The following is a 23,563-nucleotide window of genomic DNA, read 5'->3' on the forward strand; positions in this document are numbered from 1 at the left end:
TCCTCAGCACAGTAGCAAAGCACCCAGAGTCTGCACCACAAAGCTTCATAAAAAGAGGGGAAAAGCTTAAAATCAGCAGTAAGCATAGAATCATAGAATATCTAGAGTTGGAAGAGACCCCATAAGGATCATTGTGTCCATCTCCTCAAGCAGCAGCCTGCAGAAACCTGCCCTGCTGTATGCATCAGTCACAGCCCAAATGCATGACAATTCTTCACCCAGATCCCAGCACACTACAGCCCATTGGTGGGGCTCTGCGCTGAAGGCTGAGGTGGTTGGAGCCGAAAGCAAAAGTGGAGCTGCTGCCAGCAGAGCAGGGCTGGAGGATGGCCAGGAAGGCAGCAGAGTGCAAGGAGGGTGGAGACAGCGTGGGATGAAAGAAGGGCACACAGTGCAGTATGGTGTGGGTGAGGGATGGGAGGAGTGGGGTGGGAGGTGTGGGCGCGACCTATGGGATGGGCTGGTGGTTGGACTAGGTGATCTAAGAGGTCTTCATCTTAACGATTATGGGACTCTATGACTGATTCTGTGTTTCCTCATATTGAAACATAATATCTAACCCACTGACTAAGGTCCAATTCCTCCAACAAGAGCATCATTATTTCTCAAACGTCCCATTTCCATCCTGCTGGGTTGGATAGAGACCAGTCAGCCATACGCCCAATAGGACACCAGGGCTCACATCTGTACCCCACTAACATGGGCAGGGAGGAAAGAAAAGCCCTTCCCACAGCGCTAATCCAAAAGAAGAGACCAAGCCAAACAGAATGCATTGCAACAGCAAATACTGCTGCAGAGGGATAAGAGCGGAGCACACGGACCTGTCCTGCTCGAGGCATTCTTGCCTCCTTAGTCACCTAGGTATTTTCTGGCAGCTGTTGCAAGTAGTTCTGTCTTTGAGTCAGATCCTGCTCCCCTGGCACGTCTCGTTGGCTTCCAAGCTCAGATAGCTTTCATAGAGCCTTCAAAGACCTTTTGTAGGAGAAAAGCTGCCTTATCTCCAGCATTATCCCCTTTGGGAGGGGATGCTCCTGCCATGGGACCTCCCTTCCTCCTTGGGCAAACACTGCAAGCTCTCAGCACTGCAGACCGATGTTCGTTGTGCTCTAAAGCTCAAACCTTGTGAGCTGGGATCATGGTCCAGGTGTCTGTACCTTGAGGCAGGGTTCGGGGTTCACAAGGTTCCAGTCCTGCCTTCGTTGCATCTGACATGGAAGATAGGCAGTACCCAGACACCAGAGTCCTCAGCATTCAAAGGTGTTTGGGTTCCCAAATTGAGGTGAAATCAAGGAGTGGTAGAATCTGATCTGAGGAAATGTGTAAAATTAGTGAATATGAGATGAAATTTGCACAGGTCTTAATAAAAATCACTTCCCATCAGCAATGCCAAAGAGCTTTTATTCTAGCTTAAAATAAAGAATTGCTGCTGTATATGAAACATGAATAGAAGAAAACTTAATCCACTCCTCTTCTTGGTACAGTAAATGTGGGATGCTGTTTCTGAGGCAAAAAAGCTCATATTTTGATCTACTCTGATTCTCACCATTGTGCCTATATGCACCTATTTGTGGATAGGTAATCACAGGGAGCTGAAGCGAGGTCTCTAAAAACATCTTGCACAACCATTCCCAGGAATGCAGTGACTCAGAACAAAAGGTGACTTTCTCTTATCAGAAGCATATTCCTTCCTCCAGGACTTAAGCACATTTCCCAGCAATGACACAACTACAAAACTGCAGTATCACTTCAGAACCGCAGCTTAGTTTTTGTCCTCTTGGAAGCTCCCATTGCAGCTCTAGAGGTGTTTTCCATCCTTATGAGCATGATCTCTGCTGGTGGCTCTGCTGGTAGAACATGCCCTGTGTTATCTCCTTGCCTGTGGACACACTGCTGGCCTGGGGCAGTAGGACAGCCCTTGGTTCCATCACAGCCATCTTCAAGCCTGTGCCTCCCAAAGTCCTGTGGCCCCACATGGTTAAGCCAGCAGCGCATGGCTGAATCACTGCAGGAGTGTTACATTTAGTTCAGGAGCTCAGAAGCTCCTGGCACTGTCCCAGCACTGTCCCTACACCATGGCACCAGGAGCCAGCAGCCAGGAGCCAGGATTCACAAAGCCTTGCTGCAACATGGCATCTCTCCCAGCAGATTCTTTTTGGTGGCATCCAGCTCAGATGATTGTTCCCTGCTTGCTGTGCCAAGTACATAAAGGGTGAGCTGTGTTCCTACAACTGTCTAATTACAATGTGCCAAGGGATATTCCTGGGTGCTGAGCTAGTATAATTGTGCCATGGTGCACAGCTAGCCCTTGGCTTGGACCAACAATTGCTTGTCCAAGGAACTGCTGCACACAGAGACAGTGCAAGCAAGGGGCCGTTCCCCAGAGTGGGGTTTGGGTGCAGCCATCATGTCCTGGGGATAGCAGACAAGTGTCTGCATATGAGGCTTTTGGTGACAGCCCCACTGCTGAGAAGTGCTTTGAACCACCCTCTGCTCACCAGTGTGGGCACAAGTTCAGATTAGTACCATTAGAATAGTGTAAGTAAAGCCGGTTCAGCAAGGACATTCCTCTTTCCATCAGCAAGGAGCGCTGTGCTGCCGAAGCTGTGCACACGCTCAGCAGAGCTGCTCCTCACTTCTTTCCCCCAGAGGGGAGGCATTAACAGCAAGCATGGGGATTTGGGAAGGTCTGGGGTTACAGCTGGCCATTCCCAGCCCTCAGCAGAACCTGGCTATGGGCACCATCCAATCCTACACTGCAAATGCCTTCTGTTCACTGCCTGCATCACCCAGCCCTCCTGCCGTGGCTCGGGGTTGTGCTGCACGGTACAGCCGGTAGGTGACAGCATCGCCGCAGGAGGAACGGGGAGGGACCGGACGGTCTTCCCTTCCCTTCCCTTCCCTTCCCTTCCCTTCCCTTCCCTTCCCTTCCCTTCCCTTCCCTTCCCTTCCCTTCCCTTCCCTTCCCTTCCCTTCCCTTCCCTTCCCTTCCCTTCCCTTCCCTTCCCTTCCCTTCCCTTCCCTTCCCTTCCCTTCCCTTCTCTTCCCTGCCCCTGCCCCTTCCCACTGGGGAAATGGAACTCGCTATTATTATGCTCTTTTTTAACTGTTGCAGTTTCCATAGAAATAAATAGGAGGCATTACTTTCAGAGCACACTACGTAAAACAGCTCCATAGAGCAGACCCTTCAGATGTCCCTGGCTCTATCTGGAGAGCCCAGATGGTGGCTATTTTAGTCCTACGTACCTGCAGCTTCCCCTATGGGAGCACCCATTGTATGTCCTGTGTCAAACCCAGGGCTGGTGCCACCCCAGAAGTGAGATTTCCTATAGAGTTGGATGAAGATTTCCCAAGGAACTATTGCTGCTCCCAGCATCTCATCACCAGGGCTTGGCTGGCCGAGCAGCTCCTTGGGTGTGTGGCTCACTGCACATCCCAGAGCCGAACAGAGAGGGTGGAATGAAAGCAAGTACGGGAGTAAATGGGATTTTGCTGGAGTGAGACATAAATCTGCCACCCAGCTGGAGTGTTATCTCCTGCATCTCTGCAGTTTTGCTGATGATTTCCAGTGCCTGAATCCAAACCAATTGGGACGACATTTTCCAGGCGTGGTGAGGCAGCTTTGTGAGAAGCTTTGCCAAAAACATCTTTCTGTAGAGCCCTGGGTAAATGCAGTGGGTGTGCCTGAGGTGAGCTGACCAGGAAACACACCACGCACCCAATAGGGTTCAATGCCAGCCCAGCGAAACCCACAGACATGGCGATCTCTGCTGGAATCCCATCACTTTCCCTTAGTGCATGGAGCAGGAAGGCTGTGGAGGTGGGAGAGCCAACTCCCTTGCATCGCAAAGGGATTAAGCTTCAGCAGGAGAGGTGCAAGCTGCAATTAATTAGCAGCTCGCTAAAACACACAGAGCACAAGTTTCTGTTCGGTGACTTTCTCCCTCCAAGCAGAGCCGCATTCCCGGCTAATGAGCTCATTGGCACCACAGTCCCATAGCAGCAGAGCTCCTGGCACAGCATCACTTACCTTTCCCTTCACTTCCTCTGCAAATCCCTCTCTGGCTTCTCCACCATGGCAAACAGCTCCAGCCTCTGCTTCCTCCATCCCTTCCTCAGCCTTTCTCATCCTCATCCTCGACACAGTCCCTCCCTCTGCCCCAGGGCAGCCAGACCTCTTTCTATCTGCAGTTAAACTGCCTCACTAAGGGCAGTGGGTTGAATATTACCAAGCCCTCAATGAAGCAGCAGCAGTGGATTTGATGCCTTCAAAGCAGAGGGGGTTATCCCCAATCCCTTTTTTTTTTTTTTTCCTTTTCTTTTTCCCCTGATTTCCATTCTTGGGATCAAAAAATCCAGCCTATATCATGAAGGAAAATAAATCAGAGCTGGCCTTTCTGCCAGCTTATCTCAGGCAATGCCACCTACTGCAGTCTCACCTTTGGCCAAATACTGACTCACCAGCAGGGAGAGAACAACAGAGGCTGACAGCCCAGCGCAGTGCTGCGAAAGATGCATGTTTGGAACCAGGTGAACCCGAGCAGCCATCCTGAAGGGTGGTTCAAGGCTTAGTGCTACAGGGCAGCACAGCCTTTCTGCAGGAGCTCTGCAGCCTGTGCTCCAGGCAGGTGGCTGTTTTTTGGCCTGCAGAGAGGTTCAAATGCAAGGAAGCAGTGTTCAAACATGGGCCAGGACTGGGTGTCTCTGCCCTGGCTCAGCCCTGGTGCTGGCACAGCCTGGTCTGCTGGCATGAGCCCTGGTGTGCTCTCTTTCCTACCTGGTCTTGTTGAGAAGAAAGGGACATGGAGGAGCTGAGCTTATCGCATCTGGTCCATCTCTGCCATGAAACAAAGCCCTGCAACCCCTTCACTGCCTGTGCTTTCATATCTATCATTCCTGCTTGGGATACTTCTTCTCTTGGCTGAAACCTCCAGCTCACCCTCCAGCTTAGCCATTCCCAGTGTATGCTTGGGTCATTTGTGATGGCTACAGATGTTTCCCAAAGGAACCTGCCTCCTGTGGATGCTGACAAATGGAGCCAGGCCGAGGCCTCCTGTGAAGGTGATGTCCCATCAGTGGGCATGCAGTTGGCAGCAGCCCCACCTCAGCCTCCCCTGCTTGCAGTGCTGCTGCTGGAGCAAGGTAGAAGGTAGTGAGTGTCAGACCAAACAGCAAGGAAACCACGTGCATGGGCTTCCTGCTCCACCATCGGGCTGCCCTGCGATGACTCAGCCCTGCAGTACACTGGGAGGGAGGCACTGAGCTTCTTTCCTCAGTCTGAGTGCGCACTGAGCTCCCAGGTATACCTGGGTGTGAAGGGGCTGAGGATTGAGACAGTGCGTGGTGGAGGAAAGGAGGTGTGGAAGGGCAGAGAGCAGGGGAAACTGCTGCTGTGCATGCACTTTGCTGCCCCATTCCTCATGCTCACAGCCAATGCAGTACATAGGTACATGGCTGCACCAGGTGTGGGAAGCCTCAGAGAGGGATCAGCTGTGGGTGAATGAAAGTTAGTGATATCCACTGCTTCTAACAAGAGAGATGCAGAGTTTTCCACATTTCGTTGTCCTCTCTTGGCTTTAAAATAGACCACTATTGTAGATCTGAGAGCAGCCATGCCCAGTGGTATTTCTGCTCACAAGGCAAGCAATGTGCATAGCCCTGAACCCAGTGCTTGGCTCCCAACCATTGCCCAGTGCCACGCTGGTGGCTGCAGGGCTGGCACCCTCCAAGCACCACAGCCCTCCTAAGCACTGTGTCCCCTCTCAGCCATGCTCTGCCACATCCACGGCAGCAGCAGTGAGCACAGCATGGGATGCAGCAGCAGAAAAACTTTCACGCTTTGTGTTAAATCGCGGGTTTGGGGTTTGATTTATGGGCATCGTTATTCATCTATGGTAGCAGCAACGCACACAGAGCAATGGCTGAAGGAGCTGAGTACTGCTGAGAAGGAAATAAGCAACACATGAACCTCCCATCTCTTACCTCCTGCCTGCTCAGTGTGGTGCCAGGGTTGCTGTATATTTACCTCTGCATGGTCCCAAAGCTGTCCAGACTCAGTTAACACTATATATATAGGTTCATATGTAAGAAAGATGGATAGGAAAAAAGGAAGCACCAAACCCATCAGCTATGTCAATTCGTTAAAGAAAAAGATTTTATTCCTTACAACTAAATCATGCAGGGCTGGTTCTACTTTCACTTGTAGAAATACTTTGGCCTCGTGGTCAGGTGGAGCAAACCCGGCCCAGTTCCGAAAGTCTCCATCTTTACAGCAGTGCCCGGAGAAAACTGAAACCAAATGCGTTGTACTGTGAAATGGACGGGCACATCTGCTGCTCACCCAGCAAAATGCTCCATAGGGATCCTAGTAGGAAACCCCATCCCTCGGTATGAAGGATCGCCTGTTGGCAGCTGAATCCGCCTTCGTAGCGGCTCCCTGAGTGCCGCTTTAGCGTAACCAGCACAGAAGGCATTTGGAAATAGTTCCAGGGAGTGTTTCTAGTGGTGAGCTGATGTGAAACTAATGGTGAGGAGAAGTGTTGGGGTATAAAATGGTCTCCGCAAAGTCTGGGTGGTGTTACTTGGATTGCTTTGCTGGGTTTGGTTCTTCAGCAGAGCAGCTTTATTGCAAGTTGTCTCGTAGAATCATTAGCAAAGTTCTCACTCGTTGATGGCGTTTGGGTGACCGAAGAGATCCAGGCCTGGTGCTGCACTTCCCATGCAGCGTGCAAGGGAAAAGTACAGGAACATTCTGGGTTGTGCACACGTATTAATGCCCCCAAGCAAAGAAAAGCAGTAGAATGACACCAGCAGAGCCGGTGTCCACCTGTAAGGAGCTTACAGTCAAACGCTTCATGAAAGATGGGGGGAAAAAATGCTAAGAGCCGGCTTCCTCCCTCCGAATTCGATTTCCAGCGCTGTTTTAGGAACCGTTCGTTTTGCGTCCATGAACTCCCCGTCGGTTCCGCTGTCGGCGTAGGGAAGGTTTTCCTCAGCGGCTGAGGAACGAGGGAGAAATGTCACCTTTCCCCGCTCCAAACCGTATCTGTCGGGCTCCAAAAGAAGCCCCGAACAGCCGCGGCCCCGAATCCCTCCGGGATGTAACTCGCTGTCCGCCGAGAAAGCAAAACCGCGCAGCGCCGAGCGCGGAGCCACGCTGAAAAGAAACGGTGCTGTTGAGGCTTCTGCCCTACGTCCGGAGGTGGGGAGACGGTGGAGAAGGGAAGGAGTTTTTCCTCCGAAGGAAAATATCCCCTCTCGCCCCTGTCTCTGACCCCCGCGACGAGCCCCGGGTAGGAGCGCGGCCCCACATCGCCGGGCCCCGACGGCCGCCTGTGTGCCCGGTGTCATCGGGGAGAGAAATCTTCCATATCCTGCCCGCAGGAAGCTCGGGCTTTATTATTATTACTATTATTTTCTTCTCTTTTAATTGTTTTTATTCCCATCTCCCTCCCACCCTCTTTTTTTCCCCCCCTTTCCCAAAGTCAGAAGAAAACGAAACAAACCAAACTGCCAAAGAGCCGAGCACGAGTCCGATTCCTTTCGGAAGTCCCCTGCAGAAACGGTGTCTCGAAGCCCCTCGGAGCGGCGGGGCGGCCCGCAGATCCCCGTTCCCGGCCCCGCTCCCATTCGCGCTGTGCCCGGGGCTGCGGCCGCCGTCGGTGTCGGCCACCCGCGATCCGCCTCCCCCGGGGCACCGCAGTCCCGGCCTCGCAAACCGCTTCGGCTCGGGGAGCTCCGGGGGGAGAGGAACAGCGGATCCTCCGAGAAAGGGGCCCGAAGCGCTGCCCCGAGGCCCTGAGGGTCCCCCCGCTGTCCAGGGGCGAAGCCGGGGCTGATATGGAGGGGTTGCTGGAGGCCGCGGTCACGGCTGCAGATCCTCTTTGCTCTGCAGCTTCCCGGAGGACACCACGCAGTCCTGCTCGGGATCAGCGCTGTTGGCCGTCCCCCGCTTTTTGTCTTCTTCTTTCTTCCATTTCATCCGCCGGTTCTGGAACCAAATCTTGATGTGTCTCTCGGTCAGGTTCAGCATGACGGCCAGTTCCACCCGCCGCGGCCGGGAGATGTACTTGTTGAAGAGAAACTCTTTCTCCAGCTCCAGCAGCTGCGCCCGCGTATAGGCCGTCCGCGTCCTCTTGTTCTCCTCCGGCTCCACCACGTAGGAACCACCTGCGAAAAGCCACTGTCAGACCCGGTCGCGGCCGCCCCGTCGGGGAAGCACAGGGGGCGACGAAAGAGGCAGGAGCCGAATCACCCCCCTCCGCTCCGGGCTGCGCTACGCCGTGTGCGGCTCCTGAGGCCGCTGATGGTTCGGTTAGTAAATGTTTGGGCAAAGTATTCAATGAATCGACGTGGAAATATATCGATCCACTGAACTAAATCGCCCGAAAGGGTAAAAATAATTTATACATATATATATAATTTATATATGTATATATATACATAAAAAGAAAAATAAAATAAAGGGGGAAAGGGTAAAAAAAAAAGGAAAAAAAAGGAAAATAGTAATAATAATAAAAGTTAGAATCAAACCTGACCTCTCTATGTTAAATGAGTGGAAAAAACCCACTCAGGTCTGCACAGGCTCCGTCCCGATATTGGGCAGTGGGGATGTGGGATGGGAGCACAGAGCCCCGTTCGGGGGCAGCCAGAGCGCCCGGCTCTGGAAGACCTTTGGTTCCGTGATCCTGGAAACGGTGACAGCGGCGACAACACCGTTCCCAGCTCGGCTTCTACTGTGGCCTGGAGGGGTCGGGAGTCGGGGGAGGTGTCAGAGCGCGGACATCCGCGCCCCAGAGCCCCAGGGGACACGTCGGAGTGGTGGCAGTGCGACCGGGGTCGTCGCAATTGAAACAGTGATTGGGTCGGCTAGATGTGGAAAAGGTCGCCTGACCCTTCGTCCCCGGGACGCATCCGTATGAAAATATATAGAAATACAGAAAAAAATATGTAGAATATGTAAAATTGTAGAGAAAAATTAAGTAAAAACGAACGTTTGTCTCTATCATTAAGGAGTCGCGCTGTTGGGGTGAAGCAATCGAGCAGCGCTGAAGGAGGAACCCCGCTGTTGGTTTGAGAAATGAATGTTTTGGGTCAGGATTTTAAGTGCTGACAGCGGGGTTTGGCTGCGGGCACCCCACGGGTGTGAGGGGCACAGAGATGGGCGAGAGGTGACGGCCTCGGGTTGTGCCAGGGGAGGTTCAGGTTGGATACTAGGAAACATTTCGTCTCTAAAAGAGGTGAGGCAGTGGCACAGCTGCCAAGGAGGTGGTGCAGTCACCGTCCCTGGATGTGTTCAAGAGCTGTGTGGATGTGGCACTGAAGGACGTGGTCAGTGGGTATGGTGGGGTGGGCTGGCAGTTGGACTTGGTGATCTTAGAGGTCTTTTCCAACCTTAAAAATGCATGTGGGGAGTATGCGGGTGGCCACAGCTCGTCCCCAGTGCCATGTGCTGCTCAGCGCTGCCTGGAGCTCCCGTGGGAGCAGTGAAGAAGGGTTTGGGACTTCAGAGTGGAAAGCTTCGTTTTGTCGAGTTTTTGGTCATTCTTCGGGTATAAGGGGGGGGGGGGAAATAATACATATATACACATATTTTGAGAATGGGACTTCCCAGACTATTTCACGGTGATTTCAGCCCTCCAGTCCCTTTTCAACTGTCTATTTGAACAAAGCCATTAATATAATATTTGCCGTATAGGCGTGACAAAAGCGCAGGACACGATAACATTGTGCAGGCAGAGACAGAAATATTGTTCCGCAGCGGAACTTTCTGCCTCGATAGAGTTTCTTCCCCTCGCTGGCACCTCCGATTCGTTTGTGCATTGTTCCCCCTGCCCCGGGCTCTGGGTTGTAAAGGTGCGATCCCGACCGAGCCACGGCGGAGGGCTGCGGGGAGCCAGTGGCAAGGGGGGGTTTTCCTCGTTGGGCTGCGGAGGCTGCCCCGTTCCCGCACGCCGTGGGACGGGGACCCCGCGGGAGCCCCCCGAGCTCCCCGACGGCGAGTCTTTGACTGCCCCATTCCGATGAAAGGTTCATTGAGGAAAGGGGATTCCTGGGGATCCGCGCCGAGTTTGGGCACCTCCACCCCTCCCCGACTGATGTGAACGGGACTTTAACCCGGGCGGGCTCAACCCGACGGCGGGGACCCGGCGGCCAGACTGTTGTGGGACCCCCGCGACCGGAGCTCCTTCGGTCCCTACAGAGAGGGAGGAGGCGGCGGGGCTTACCTGCCCACTGGCCCTTCCAAGCGTGCGACTTGGTGGACTTCATCCAGGCGAAAGGCACCTGCACCCGGGGCTCCTCCATCGCCCCCGGGTCCGCCCCGTCGGCGAAAGGCAGAGCGTCCTGGTGGGGGGGAGGAAGGTGAGAGTGGTGGTGGTGGTGGTGATGCAGGTGGGAGACCCCGGCATCTTCGCTGATGGGGGGCACTTCGTAGGGAGAGATGTCCGACGGGCTGCCCTGTTCCAGCGTCCCCAGAGAGCCGGGGTACGGAGCCTGCTGCTGCCTGCCCACGTAGAGGCAGGCGGGGGGGCTGGGGCTGTAATCCTGCGCTCTCTGGAAGGCGCACGGCTCCTTGTAGAGCTGCGCCGAGGCGTAGTACTGCTCCTCGGTGTTCATGGCGGCGGGCCGGGGGGTCCTGCAGCTAGGGGCACATCGGGCTGCTCCCGCCGCCGGGATCCCTCTTTGACAGCTCGCCGCCCCGTCGGGCCCCGCCGCCCTGCCCGGCTCCCGCCGCCTCCCCATAGGCGCCGCACCCCCACGTGAGCCCTCCCGCAGCCCTCCGGGGCGGGGCGGGACCCATAAGAGGCCACCGGGGTGGCCCCGGCCTCACAGAACCGTTTTCCCCGTTTTCGCCCCGCTGGACAAATACCTCTGACCCAACTCGATGAGCCCCGTGATGGGGCTCCGGAGTGCAGGTTGGCCCCCAAACCCAACCGCGTGCCCCCCATTTTGCACAAGGGCTGCTCATCCTTTCTAGGGCCAAGATACATTCGGGAGTGGTTAAAGGCTCCTGGGGGGCCTGGCTTCGAGGTGAGGCCGGGGCTTCTCGGGGAGGGATGTGAAGTGGGAGCCGCGGGGGGACCCCACGCAGTAGAGGTGCGCCAAAAGCTCTCTGTGCCCCCTGCCCGGGGGATGCGGCCGTGGGGGACCACAATGCTATCGGCAGAGCGAGCGATAGGCAGCGGATTGTTTGCCGAAAGGGGAAATTTTGGAGCCTTCCCCGCGGTCCGGGCTGCAATGTGTTGACCCTCGGAGATAATGCGCTCCAAGTCGGTGCCGGTTGACTTGGTGACGAGGCTATGGGGAGGCGGAGAGCTACCGAAAGGGACAAAGATCATTTCCCTGCCTCCCTGATCTCGGCCCGCAGGCCGCTTTCTCGGGCTCAGAGGCAAGCACGTTTCCTCTTTTGACCGGCTTTCCTCCTTCTCCTCTCACCGCCCTTTCCCACGGCTCCATGCCGGGCTCCGGGCGCTCCGTGCCTGTCTCCGGCTACAGCCGTCGGAGCGCGCACTGGACGCTCCGTCTCCGAGGGTTCGGCCGGCCCGGCCCGGCTCGGTGGAGGTGATGCGTCCGCGGCCAGGAGAGGAAGGAGGTTCCCCGGTACCTGGCTCAGAAGCCGGGATCATAAAAGCGCCCAGTCCATTACGTGGAAAATGTGTTTCCGCTATGAATGCATTCGGGCCCCCCATCTCTCAGAAAGCACACCGAGCCTTTGATTCAATATTGAGCCATTAAGCAATTGCTTTCCCAAGCCATTTAACAGCAGCTCTTATGGATAAATAAACAAAAAAGGCTGTAAACCAATTATAGTGCGGATAGTGAAAAAGTATTTTATTAGTGGGAATTACCGATAGGCATCACTGCTCCTCTGGCTCCCCCCCAACCTGGAGCCCTCCCCCACATCCCCAGGCACGTTGGGTCGGGGTACACACCATGCTTGGGACACAGCTCTGTGCCCACCCCCACCGAGAGGATGTGTACCCTGGGAGTGGGCTTTAGGTGTACTTTGGTCCCTCTGAAGACTACTCGCACATCTTCCCCTTGGCTGGAAGCTGTGGGGTTGGAAGCACCCAGAGCTCTGTGCTGAAAGTGGGGTTCAGCCTGTCCCTGTTGCATGGGGAATCACCATGGGGTGGGGGTATGTGGTGGGCAGAGCATGACGGAGCCCATCCTGGGTGGTGGTATGGGGCAGGTGGGGGCTCCCCACAGCTCCATCCTCATGCCCACAGGGAGCCCAGCTCCACACTGCTCCCCACAGCATTTACAGCCCCACATTTTCCACGGGGAACCGGAGAGGACAAACAAATGCGTGGCCATAAAAACCAGAGCAAATTGATTTCATCTCCAGGTAGGACCATTACCCGGCGTCTTAATGCGGTCCTCTCTCTATAACGAACATTTCTAAATAGAGCAAACATTTCGCCCCTCCAAAGCAAATGAATTTCGTATAATTTAGAGCTAATTCTCTTTCATTCTGCCTGCGTGAGCAGGCGATAAGGGCATGCTTTGTCGTGCTAACAACAAGGCAAAGAGCTGCAGTGCAGGAACAGGGCCTGTGATGGGGTCCCTGCCTGTGCCTGGGGGGGTGATGCCCGGTAGCAGTGGGAGCTGAACCCACCCAGAGCCCATCCTGTCTGCTACCTTGTGAGAACTGCAACAGTTTGCTGCTAAAACTTACATTAAAACATCATCCTTAATTCTCCGGCTGGGAGAGCTGTGAGATGTGTAGGCATGATGCAAGGAATTAGAAGGCGAAGCATCGATCCTGTATAGACACATGACCTCAAAGTACAAATGACTCTTGAATACTTGGTACAGTGAACCCAGGGAAGTGCTGCCCAAGGAGGTGGGAGAGTCACCATCCCCAGAGGTGTTGAAGAATCACAGAACTGAAGGTGTTGGAAGGCATCTCAAGAGATCACAAAGTCCAAACCCGCAAAAGAAACATGGAGATGAAGAACTGAGGGACATGGTTAATGGACGTAGAGGGGATGGGTCAACAGTTGGACTGGATGATCTAGAGGTCTTTTCTTACCTAAGTGTTTCTTACTGGTTTTCAGGACTCCTGCATACCTGTTGGCATCTCCCAGCAGGTCTTCCTGCCCAATAGCCCAATAGTCCAGGCCCAAGGCTTTGGCAAGTTTGTGACTTGATGAGAATATTGGCCATCCTGTCTATAGGTAACTGGGCAAATAAAAGACTGCTGGTAAAGGGAGCATATGTATTCCAGCTCATAAGTGTATAACAGCATTTTGTGTCTAAGAAATGAAAACTGAAAGTAAAAGCAAAAGATGCATTGCATACTAGAATAAAGAGGATGCTTGGTTTCACCTTCAACTCAGTACTTCATGGCACTGAGTCTGGACAGTGCTCTCAGTCATGGTCTGATTTTGGGTGGTCACATGTGGAGCCAAGTGTTGTACCTGATGATCCTTTTGGTCCCCTTCCAACTTCAGATATTCTATGGTTCCATTGCTCTATCTTAACAGCTGGCTGGACATGTGCTGCAGGCCAGCTGGAGACCCTGGGTTTTACTTCTTTGGGGAACATTGTACAGCCTCAGCATGAAGACAGAGTGCTCATGCTTTCAGCTCTGTGTTGTGTCTGATCCATGAGTGTAGCCTCACTATCAATAGCACAGTCACAGCTTATGCTGAGAACCATTTTGGCAGGTCCAAGAGTTTCCTCTGATGGCACCTCACTCCTCCAAGGTGGTTTTCTAGAGTATCCCCATGATCCACCTAGAAGTTAATTCCTTTTTGTGAGTTGGTTATTCCAAGAGATTAATTTAAAGCACTTGAAGGATGACAGCAACCGTAGCGATACTAAGCAGTGCAGGTGTGCCATAATTATCTTCACCACCAGAACAGGGATTCATATAACCCAGTATTGGTAATGGATGCTGTAAGATATGCAATAACCACACTGTAATACCTGGATCACTATATCAGATTCAAGTGTCTTTCAAGAACTTGTTGAGGTTTGATGTCATTCACTTACTGGGTGTTTGCCCAGTGAAGAAGAGGTTGTCTGTACAGTGGAATGGTTTTCCTTACAGTACAAAGCCCCAAACTTTTCACAATGCATTGTGAATGGGATTGAGTGCCCCGTGATCTGTGATCTATGTACCTGATGTTGTATCTGTGTGGTTTTAAAATATCTGCCTTAATATATGTACCATCAGAAGTGACATGGCACCCTCCTGAAATTCAATGGAATTTTCAAAGCTTTTACCTTAAGTACTTAATTTAGGAGCTTAGTTTAAAAGTCATGTGTGCTGTGTGCTTCCTCCCCAGTGATGCCCAACAGACACTGCTGGGATCAGTGGGTTGTAGAACCATCTGGACATGATGTTTTTTTCCCTTGGAAAAGTGGCAGGAACATTTTGTTTGCCTTTCAGTGCAAATAATTGTGAGCCCCCACTAAATTTTCCCCACTTTCCTTCTGTGACCAATAGCAGTTCCACCACCCCCCTCCCTGCCACCTGACCAGGGCAGTGATTTCTCGGTGTCCAGCTGCATCTTTTGCAGTGAAAGGTGGCTAGAGCACACTCAGAGCAGCACTGTAAAGCTGTCCCCATGGCAAGGGCCACAGCAGGAGAAGGAAGAGCTGTCAGCAAAACAGCGTTCCCAGGGCCTGACTGTTAAACCCCCACACCATGTATCTAGCAGAAAGGTAACCTTTCACAGGGCTGGTTAATAATCTATAACCATGTGAAAACAAAGCTGTCTTTTCCTCGGAGCACTGATGATAAAAACAAGAGCATGAACTATTCCAGCTGCCTTCAAGCAACACTGGTTTGCCAGCTTTTCTTTTTTTTTTTTTTTCTATTTTCATTTGTGAGAAGCTGTTTTGGTCTCTGAGGGGTTCTACATTTACACAGTGCTCCTGAATTTTTCTCTGTCCAGCACACATAGCTCCTTCATGGTGGATATGGGCTGCATCTTGAAGTATACCTGTACACATTCATGTAAGCCAGCTTGAATCAGAGCTTGTCCATGAAATAAAATCATAGAATCATAGAATTACCCAGTTGGAAAAGACCTTGAAGATCATCAAGTCCGGCCGCAGCCTAACCAGTACCCTCTAACAACCCTCTGCTAAATCATATCCCTGAGCACCACATCCAAATGGCTCTTAAACACATCCAGGGATGGTGATTCAACCACCTCCCTGGGCAGCCTATTCCAGTACTTAACTACCCTTTCTGTAAAGAAGTGTTTCTTAATATCCAACCTAAACTTGCTCTGGCACAACTTGAGGCCATTATATGTGGGGTATCTGTCTTACCAAAGGTTGAGAGTAGGAGAGCCTTCTTTCATTTAGATCTTCTCTTTTACATCTCATAATTCCTATTTTTTTCATTACCATAATTGCATTTTCTGGTGGAAATACTGCTAGGGAGCAGTACAACCTCATTGTCTGGCAGGAAGAGTTGAACAGTTGCTTCCAAACACTGTTAACATTTCTACTGAAAATAAAGCATGTTCACACTGTCTGCTCTGCACAGTTTTTTGCCACTTTGTGGTTAGAATGCTGGAGAGATGTGGGAGTATGTCTACACTAATTTCTGCATCTACATCTACACTGACATCGACATCAGTGTGGACATCAACAGTGACATCCACATCTACACTGATATCAACATCAACACTGATGTTGACCAACACTAACATCTGCATTGTCTGCATATACATTGATAAGTACATTTGTGTTGACACTGACATGTACATCTACATGTACATCTACATGTGCATCTATCTGGTTTCTACACCCCACAACCGCTGCTAGTCACATTTCCCCCTTGGACTCCTTGGCTGGTAGGGCCAAGCCATGCAGGTGCTGCTCAGGCTGCTGTTGGCTCACCTGGTGGTTCTCACCATGGCCCTCCCTCTTGTTTGTCCACTACAGCTTTGCCAGGCTTCAACCATTTGGGCTGAAATTTTCCATTCTGTACCTGTGTCTCTCCCCAGGCATTCAGGGGCTGAGTCAGCTTTTCCTGGAGGTGGGACTGGCAGCATTTCTGCCCACCCCAGCTGGGCACTTGGGATTAGCAGATAACGTAAACTTAATCCCACTTATTTCAGTATGGATTTCAGAAGGGCTTTACATGTTTACCTTCTCCTGAAATGATGCAAGGAGTTAAAAATCAGAGCATAAATGTTGATTTTCCTTTCAAAAAATATAATATCAATATAACATCAGCCTTTGAGGATGGAGTAACAAAATGTGAAGTAAGCCTTGGACTTAGAAGGGAAAACAGAGCAAATACAACACCTCTCCTCTCCTCTCCTCTCCTCTCCTCTCCTCTCCTCTCCTCTCCTCTCCTCTCCTCTCCTCTCCTCTCCTCTCCTCTCCTCTCCTCTCCTCTCCTCTCCTCTCCTCTCCTCTCCTCTCCTCTCCTCTCCTCTCCTCTCCTCTCCTCTCCTCTCCTCTCCTCTCCTCTCCTCTCCTCTCCTCTCCTCTCCTTCTCCCCCACTTTCTCTTTCACTTTATTTCTCTTTTGCTTTCTCTTTTGCTTTCTCCATCTTAATATTTTAAACTGTATTTTTCCACCTGGTTGCTATTTTTCACTTCCTTACCTCTATTTATATACATTTTTATGGCATTTCCATTCTGTAATTGTGCATTTATATTGTACCTGAAGGTAATGTTCAGCCCAAGTTTGAAAAGCTGTGATTTAAAAGCACAGTTATGTAACAGATTTGACAAAAAATCAATGTCTTTACAGAGCCATAATGAACTGTATACACAACAGGCACAAATTTGTACGTTTCACGGAAAGCCCAGCTAGATTTTCAGTCTCCTAAAGATACGTGCAGCTTTTATTGGTCCTTCCCTGATCACTGGAAAGCACATTGTCAGAGCATGAAATGATTTTATGTACCTAAGCACCACCTGATTTAATTCATCAGCTGACAAGGACATAAAGATTGATTAAATGTCCTGCTTGGGGTGTCCAGGAGGCTGGAGAAGTCTGTCTCCTCCAAATGGTCAGTGGAACACCCCCCAGCAATCATTAACTCAACATTTGATTCAAGCTCTAGGAGTAACAGGTGGCTTCGAAGAAGGAGCAGTTAAAACACACTGGGTGAATTCAACAGACTGCTTGGTCTTGCCCTCTGGGATAGGCAAGTGGGAAGAGTCCATGATGGCACTGCACTTGTTAGGGGGTTAGTGACAGGACCCCCTCCGTCCAGGGCTGAGATGGGTAAGCTTGAGAAATGGACAAATAAAGAGAAGTTCTGGTCTGTCTGCTCTGAGCTCAGTTGAGTCTGTGTATCCTGGCTGGCTCCTGACACAAGTGGTGCTTCACTACCAGGAAGCAGATTAACGCTCCAGCCAGAGGTGAGAGTCCTGCTGGGCTTCAGACTTCAAAATGCCAACCTGATGGGCTTCAGTTGCATCACCAACCCACCGGTTTGTAGCCAGGCATCATCATGAGGTCTTTTTATTTAAGGCTGCTCTCAGATGTTACATCTGCAGCAGTTTTCATGGTCCATAAAACTGCATGGTACTGCAAAAACCTTGGCAAGAGTAACTTCATAGCAACGAGGGGAGGGAGGCAGTGCTTTGATAGAGAAGCTTTCAGGAGCCCAGAGCCATCAGGACCACACTGCCCTGGGATCAGCTCACCCTGGGAGGTTCCTCCTCTCAGAGCTGCAAAACCCATAGCAGACCAAGGGTGGGAATATGCCATCCCCAGAACAACCCCAGTGAAATAATCCAGGCCTCTCATCTTAGTCTGGTATTCTATGAAGAATTCACTCCTCTCATAGAGATTAGGAAAATTCCAATTGAACAAATGGTTTCTACAGAGAGGAGCTACCAAAATCAGCCTCTTAAGCTAAATGATCCTCTTGTGAGTCCCAAATGAAATCAACTGTGTTAGTGTTCAACTCATTTGTGCAACAGCAGCGTTAATATGGTCATCTAATTTACTGAGTAGTCAGGTTCTAGTTAGCGGAGCAGGACGGGGTACGAAGGCAATTATTGGTCTATTTTCTATGTACATTGGAGCAGACGCCTGTATATAAAGGAAGTTCTTCTGGCAGGTGCACCATGGTAAAAAGCTTTCACCTAAAATTATATAGCCTGACAAACAATATAAAGAAGTAGATTGCCCAATAAACAAATAGCATATCAGCCATTTATACAGAACCACACTACTTAGACTCTTCAAGCTTGAAACGGCTGTGTATTTTTCCCCATTATAATGTTATGATGGTCTGTGTGTAAATTGGTTCAAATTCGGTTTTGATATTACTGTGCTCTCAGAGCCTAGATGGACTGAACGCTTTTCCCAAGATGAAGCATTACAGGTGGATGTGGAAATGGCTTCCATGGTTCCACTCTTCTCTGGTGCCCCTGGGAGCTGAATTAAGGATGGGATATTAAAGGACACCCTGTAGTATGGAGGAGAGGATGTAGGCATTCCCTGTCTCTTCCCAGAGGATTTGCCCATAGTTTGTTTTTTTTTGTTGGGACCAGGTGTCCCTTGTGTGTCTTGCCTGGTTTCCATCCCATGGGCTTCTGGGATCATGCCCAGACTCTGACCATAGAATCATATAATTCTGTGAGTTGGACGGGACCTTAAAGGTCATCTATTCTAACTCCCCTGAAATGATCAAGGACACCTACAGCTGGATTAAGATGCTCAGAGCCCAGTCCAGTCCAACCTAGAATGCTGCTGGAGACAGGGCTTCTGTTGGGCATCACCCACTGCATTCAACCACAAGTTTCCCTTCAGATCTGGATGGTCTTTGCAGAATGTGTTTGCGCTGCAGGCTGGGCTGTGATGCACAGATGCTCCTTCAGCCCCTCATTTAGGTCATTGCTCCCAGGTAACCTCCTGTATCTGTTACAGAGCAAACATCCCTGTGTGTAAGCTGACAGATACTGCAGTGCATGGCTACTGAGGTGGGAGCAAGGAGAGCCAGCTCTCTACTGACAGCAGCCCCTCTGCTGCTCTGCTGTCTGCCACCAGCACTTGGGCAGCTCTTCCCATGCTCCAAGATGCTTTCAACAAATGTAACACTACGCCAGCATAAGCATGAGCAGCCTAGCACTCAAACATCAATCCCCAGCTGGGCAATGGAAATTACCACTCAGTGATCATAGATATGCTTTTGCAAAGTGTTTAATGACCAAAGAAGAGCAAAGACTGTACTTGGATGCATGGATTCAATAATGCTCCAAGAGATTTCTAACTCTGGGGCTGTAATGTGAGGGCTGCAGGTGGTGGGCAGGTGAGTGTTCTCAGTTCTGTCAGTAAGGATGAACACATCAGGGTTGCCCATGAAATTGCCACTGCCAGGGCAGAAAGTGTGGCTGATTGTCTGCAGGTGACAGGGAGGTCAACCTGGAGGTGTTATAGAAAAATAGCCTGTAAAGCAGATTCCTTTCTAAGGAAGGGCTGGAGATTATTTGGACTGACTCTAAATGAACAGCCCTGCGTACAAAACTCTTTAGGAGGCACCGTTTGTACAGAAAATGGTGGCTGATCCTGAGACTGCTGTGGGACACCCGTAACACCTAATCCCATAGTAGGAGGGGAACTAAAATACTCCATATCATGGTCAGTCCCACTCATGTCCAGTCCCACCCATGGCCATTCCTACCCATGACCAGCCCATCCAACGGCCAGTCCACTCCATGGCTATTTCCACCCATGGCCAGTCTGTTCCATGCTCAGTCTGATGCTGATTACAGGTGCCTGGGTCTGATCCCACCAAGACATGCAGTCCCATGTCCCAGTTCACTGGTCGCAGCTTCCCTTGAGAGGAAGAAGAAAACAGCTGAAGATTTAGATACCAGAAGAATCCTCTCTCTAGCCATGAAAAATGGACACCATCTGCAGCCTTTTGCTTTCCAGTGTTACATCCAACACTTACTTGCACATGCTATTTTAAGACAGGAGCATACATATATTTGATGTTTCCCTTGATCTGTTGCTACAGACACATCAAGCCCACTAAACCTCATTCTCTTTCAGTCCATTTTGGGCAGGGCTACACATGCTGCTTACTCCTGTTTCCTGCTAGTGGTGGGATCCCAAGGGAATGGGCCATACTGACATACTAACTTCCTTCCCTGTCTTTGCAGAAAGGATGTCAGACTTGGCCTGCAGGCCAATTGGAACAAGACCAAAATCTCATGTCTTTGATTCCAGGAGAACACCAAACCACAAGCTGGAAATAATTGGGATTCCCTTCAGGAAGCTGTAGAGTGCAATGAAGTCCCCTGAGCCTCCTCCACGCTAAACAATCTCAGCTCCCTCAACCTTCCTCATAAGACTTGTGCTCCAGACCCTGAACATCTGGGGTGTTGAGGGCTTTCACCCAGATGTCCAGAGCTGCAGTGAATTGCTCTGCTCACATCCCTCATCAGCTACCTGCACAAGTTCCCTCAGCTGTTTGCCTCCAGTAAAGATAATAAGAAGGGGATGTGGCCTTGGTGGGCACCATAATTGCAAGTGCATTGTCACCAGAAGTTCACGTGGGCATACGAGGAGCAGACATGATGTCTTGGAGACATTCAAGGTAAGGCTGGATGTGGTTCTGAGCAACAAGATAGAGCTGTATTTGTCTTTGTTCATTGCAGAGAGTTGGACTAAATGGCCTTTAAAGGTCCCTTCCAACTCCAATGACTGTGTTTCTATGATTTTTATGCTCATGGTGCTCCAAAATCCTTGTTGGAGAGGCAGAGCAGAGGGTCTCAGTGTGCCTGGTTAGATTTGCTAGAAGCCATCTGGGACACCTCCAGGCACTATTCTGCATTGTAGAAATGTGTGGTCGTTGCTGTTCAAAGCTCAGTCTGTAGATGTTGTCTCTATGGAATCTAAAGAATTCGCTTTTGCTAGGAAAAGAAAAAAGAAGGCACTAATACTAACAGCCAGTTCAGTTATTCCGTGACACAGAAGATGAAAGGCAGGAACAAGTTGTACTACCAATATATATGTATTTATGTATGTACGATCACATCACTGATGTTTACGTATGTGTGTATAGATATATACATATATGTGTATATATTTTGAAAATAGAGAAACACTAAGTGGTATAACTGCAATAATTGAGTCCTGTCTACCTGTTTAACAGCCCATCTTCTTCTGCGGGTCCAAGAAAATAAGTGTAATACCAGCTGTCCAGATGAATCTCTTGGGATTCATCTGACCAGAAGATGTGCACAGTCCAAGCTCTATTTGCTTCTTCAGACCCAACAGAGAGAGACAGCCACGTGGGATACAATTCCTGACATTATCAGGTGAATGTTGTCCTGAGATCCAGGACAACTACATCAGATCTCATTGACACCTGGAGTAACATGATATGAAATCCCTACTGTTTTCTACCATGGGTTTTGTTGGGTTTATCTTTGTTGTTTTTCTGATAAAGCCAAGAGCTCTTTCTGCCACCTGTGCAAAGAGAGCCAGGCTGGGGGTCAGCATGTTTTCCTGAGGTGAAGTTCCTGGCCCCACATTTCCAGATGAACATCTGCAGTGTGGTGGATGTTCCCCAGCCCCTTCACTGTCCAGGTCAAGCTGCCAGAGAGCTGTAAATGCCCCTTCCCTGGAGGTGCTCAAGGCCAGGTTGGATGGAGCCCTGTGCAGCCTGAGCTGAAGGACAACAACTCTGTCCACATCAAGGGGTTGGAACTAGATGATCTTCAAGATCACTTCCAACTGGAGCCATTCTATGATTCTATGACTGTATGAAACATCAAGTCCAGAAGGGAATATTTTCTTCTTTATTTTCCTCTAGAATGTCCACATCAAATGCTCTTCTAAGTGAGCTGTGGGGATAACCAATTGAGCTCTTCAGGATAGCCTGGATGCTGGGTTTTACAGTTACTTTGTTCTCATTGATGTGGCTGAGGTTCATTGTTTGACTACACAATGACAGATGAGAAATCACAGTATCCTCCAGCAGGTCACATTTGATACTGGCTACTCCAAGCTCCAAGTCATTCCTGAGTTTATGTGGTTGCCAACAATCACGTATCTATGGAAAACTAATAAAGATATGAGCTCTCAGTTCTTACCTGTTCTTTCTTAGTGACTGGTTCCAGTTCAGCATCCCAGGAGCTTTACATACATGAGTTTACAGAGGCTGAAAAGAGACACCGATGTCCTTCAGTCCTTCTGTGCTGTGCAAATGGACACATTTACCCAAAGAATTGCCTTAAGCCTGAAGAGATGAATATTTGTGTTATGAGTAAGGGTTGCAATTTCTCATAAGGCTAAGGGTTAAGAGCAATACCTCTGGTGAGGGGTAAGTAATTTGATTTTGGGTAGATCTTAAGAGACAGTGGTTACCCTGACTGGCTATGGTTTAGGGAATAGTATGTTCAAGGTCAGCTTGGACGGGGCCATGGGTAGTGTGGTCTGGTATTAGGTATGGTGGTTGGCTTCCCTGCCTTTGGAAAGGAGAATTAGATCTTGATGAACCTTGAGGTTCCTTCCAACCCAAGCCATTCTATGGCTCATGTCAAAAGAAAGTTTGTGGGTAGAGGAATCTATACAGCAAGGTCGTCAGACTATTGGTTACTGCCACTGTGCTGAACACCTGAAACAACAGCAGTGGTCTCCAGAATCTTACAGATGCTCCTCCTTTAAAGTGCTACAAGTTTGAAGTACAATAACAAGGTTTTGATGAGCCTGTAGCAGTCATGAATTCAAGCTGAGACTCAGAGAATGATGAGGAGAAGGCTCAAACTCAGGTCACTTCTCTGCACGGACCTACAAGCATTTGTGTCTGCAACACAGACCCACCTCAGGAGCACCAAAGGATGGTGGAGCTGTTCAGTGCCTGCATTCAGTGTGCTCCTGGTGTCAGCCTGTGAACCACAGAATCACACAATCATAGAACCATCAAGGTTAGAAAAGGACTCTAACATCATCAGGTCCAACCACCCACCTACTGCCCATTAAGCATGTCCCTAAATACCACAGCTCAGGCCAGGCTCCTGGCTTGGCTCTGGTCAGTGCTCCACCTGCTCGCTTGGTCCTATCAAGAGGGACTCAATGGAACTGCAGTACAACCTCAGATGCCCGAAGATGTTTTTTCCTTCCATAGTCATCTGGATGCCACTCCAACATTGTTGCACTGTAAATCTGGAAGCATCACAATCATAATTATCTCACACCTGTCGCACTTGTTATCACCGCCATGGGAGGCTCGACTGAAGTGGGCATTAGCTGTACTGCTACTTGGTAGTAAATATAAAGCGATAGATATTATGACTGGTAGTATTATGTATCTGCTGAATGTAACCTCCTTGCCTGTTTCCTTTGGACCTTAAACATGCTTTATTATATCAAATAGCAATTAACATTCCTCAGGGGTGAAGGTAGCTGTGTGGTGTGTTTGCTGAGGCGGCCAGCTGTCGCCACTTGGCAAGCAACTTTTATCATATGCTGGTTGAATTTAACATATATCAGCATTTATCAGCCCAGACTTTGTCAGTTTTATAAACGAAAACCGAAGGACAATAAATCATTTGGTGCCCAGGTGATACTGCATACATCTAAGAGCATATTTACCAGGCCAGGTGGATTCAACCA

At 50.2% G+C, this 23,563-nt stretch overlaps 1 protein-coding gene across 1 annotated transcript; it reads right to left on the minus strand.

Moving 5' to 3' along the window:
* Positions 1–6,156: 6,156 nt before the first annotated feature.
* On the minus strand, positions 6,157–10,911 carry PDX1 (pancreatic and duodenal homeobox 1). Its single transcript, XM_015852078.3, has 2 exons — positions 10,224–10,911; positions 6,157–8,166 (listed from the first exon to the last, which is right to left on the minus strand). Exons 1-2 carry the CDS (start codon positions 10,738–10,740, stop codon positions 7,862–7,864), a joined length of 822 nt encoding a protein of 273 aa, XP_015707564.2. The 5' UTR covers positions 10,741–10,911; the 3' UTR covers positions 6,157–7,861.
* Positions 10,912–23,563: the final 12,652 nt, after the last annotated feature.

Source organism: Coturnix japonica, chromosome 1 (assembly GCF_054131305.1).
Source record: "Coturnix japonica strain WE chromosome 1, WE-NBRP24, whole genome shotgun sequence".
Lineage (NCBI taxonomy): Eukaryota > Metazoa > Chordata > Aves > Galliformes > Phasianidae > Coturnix > Coturnix japonica.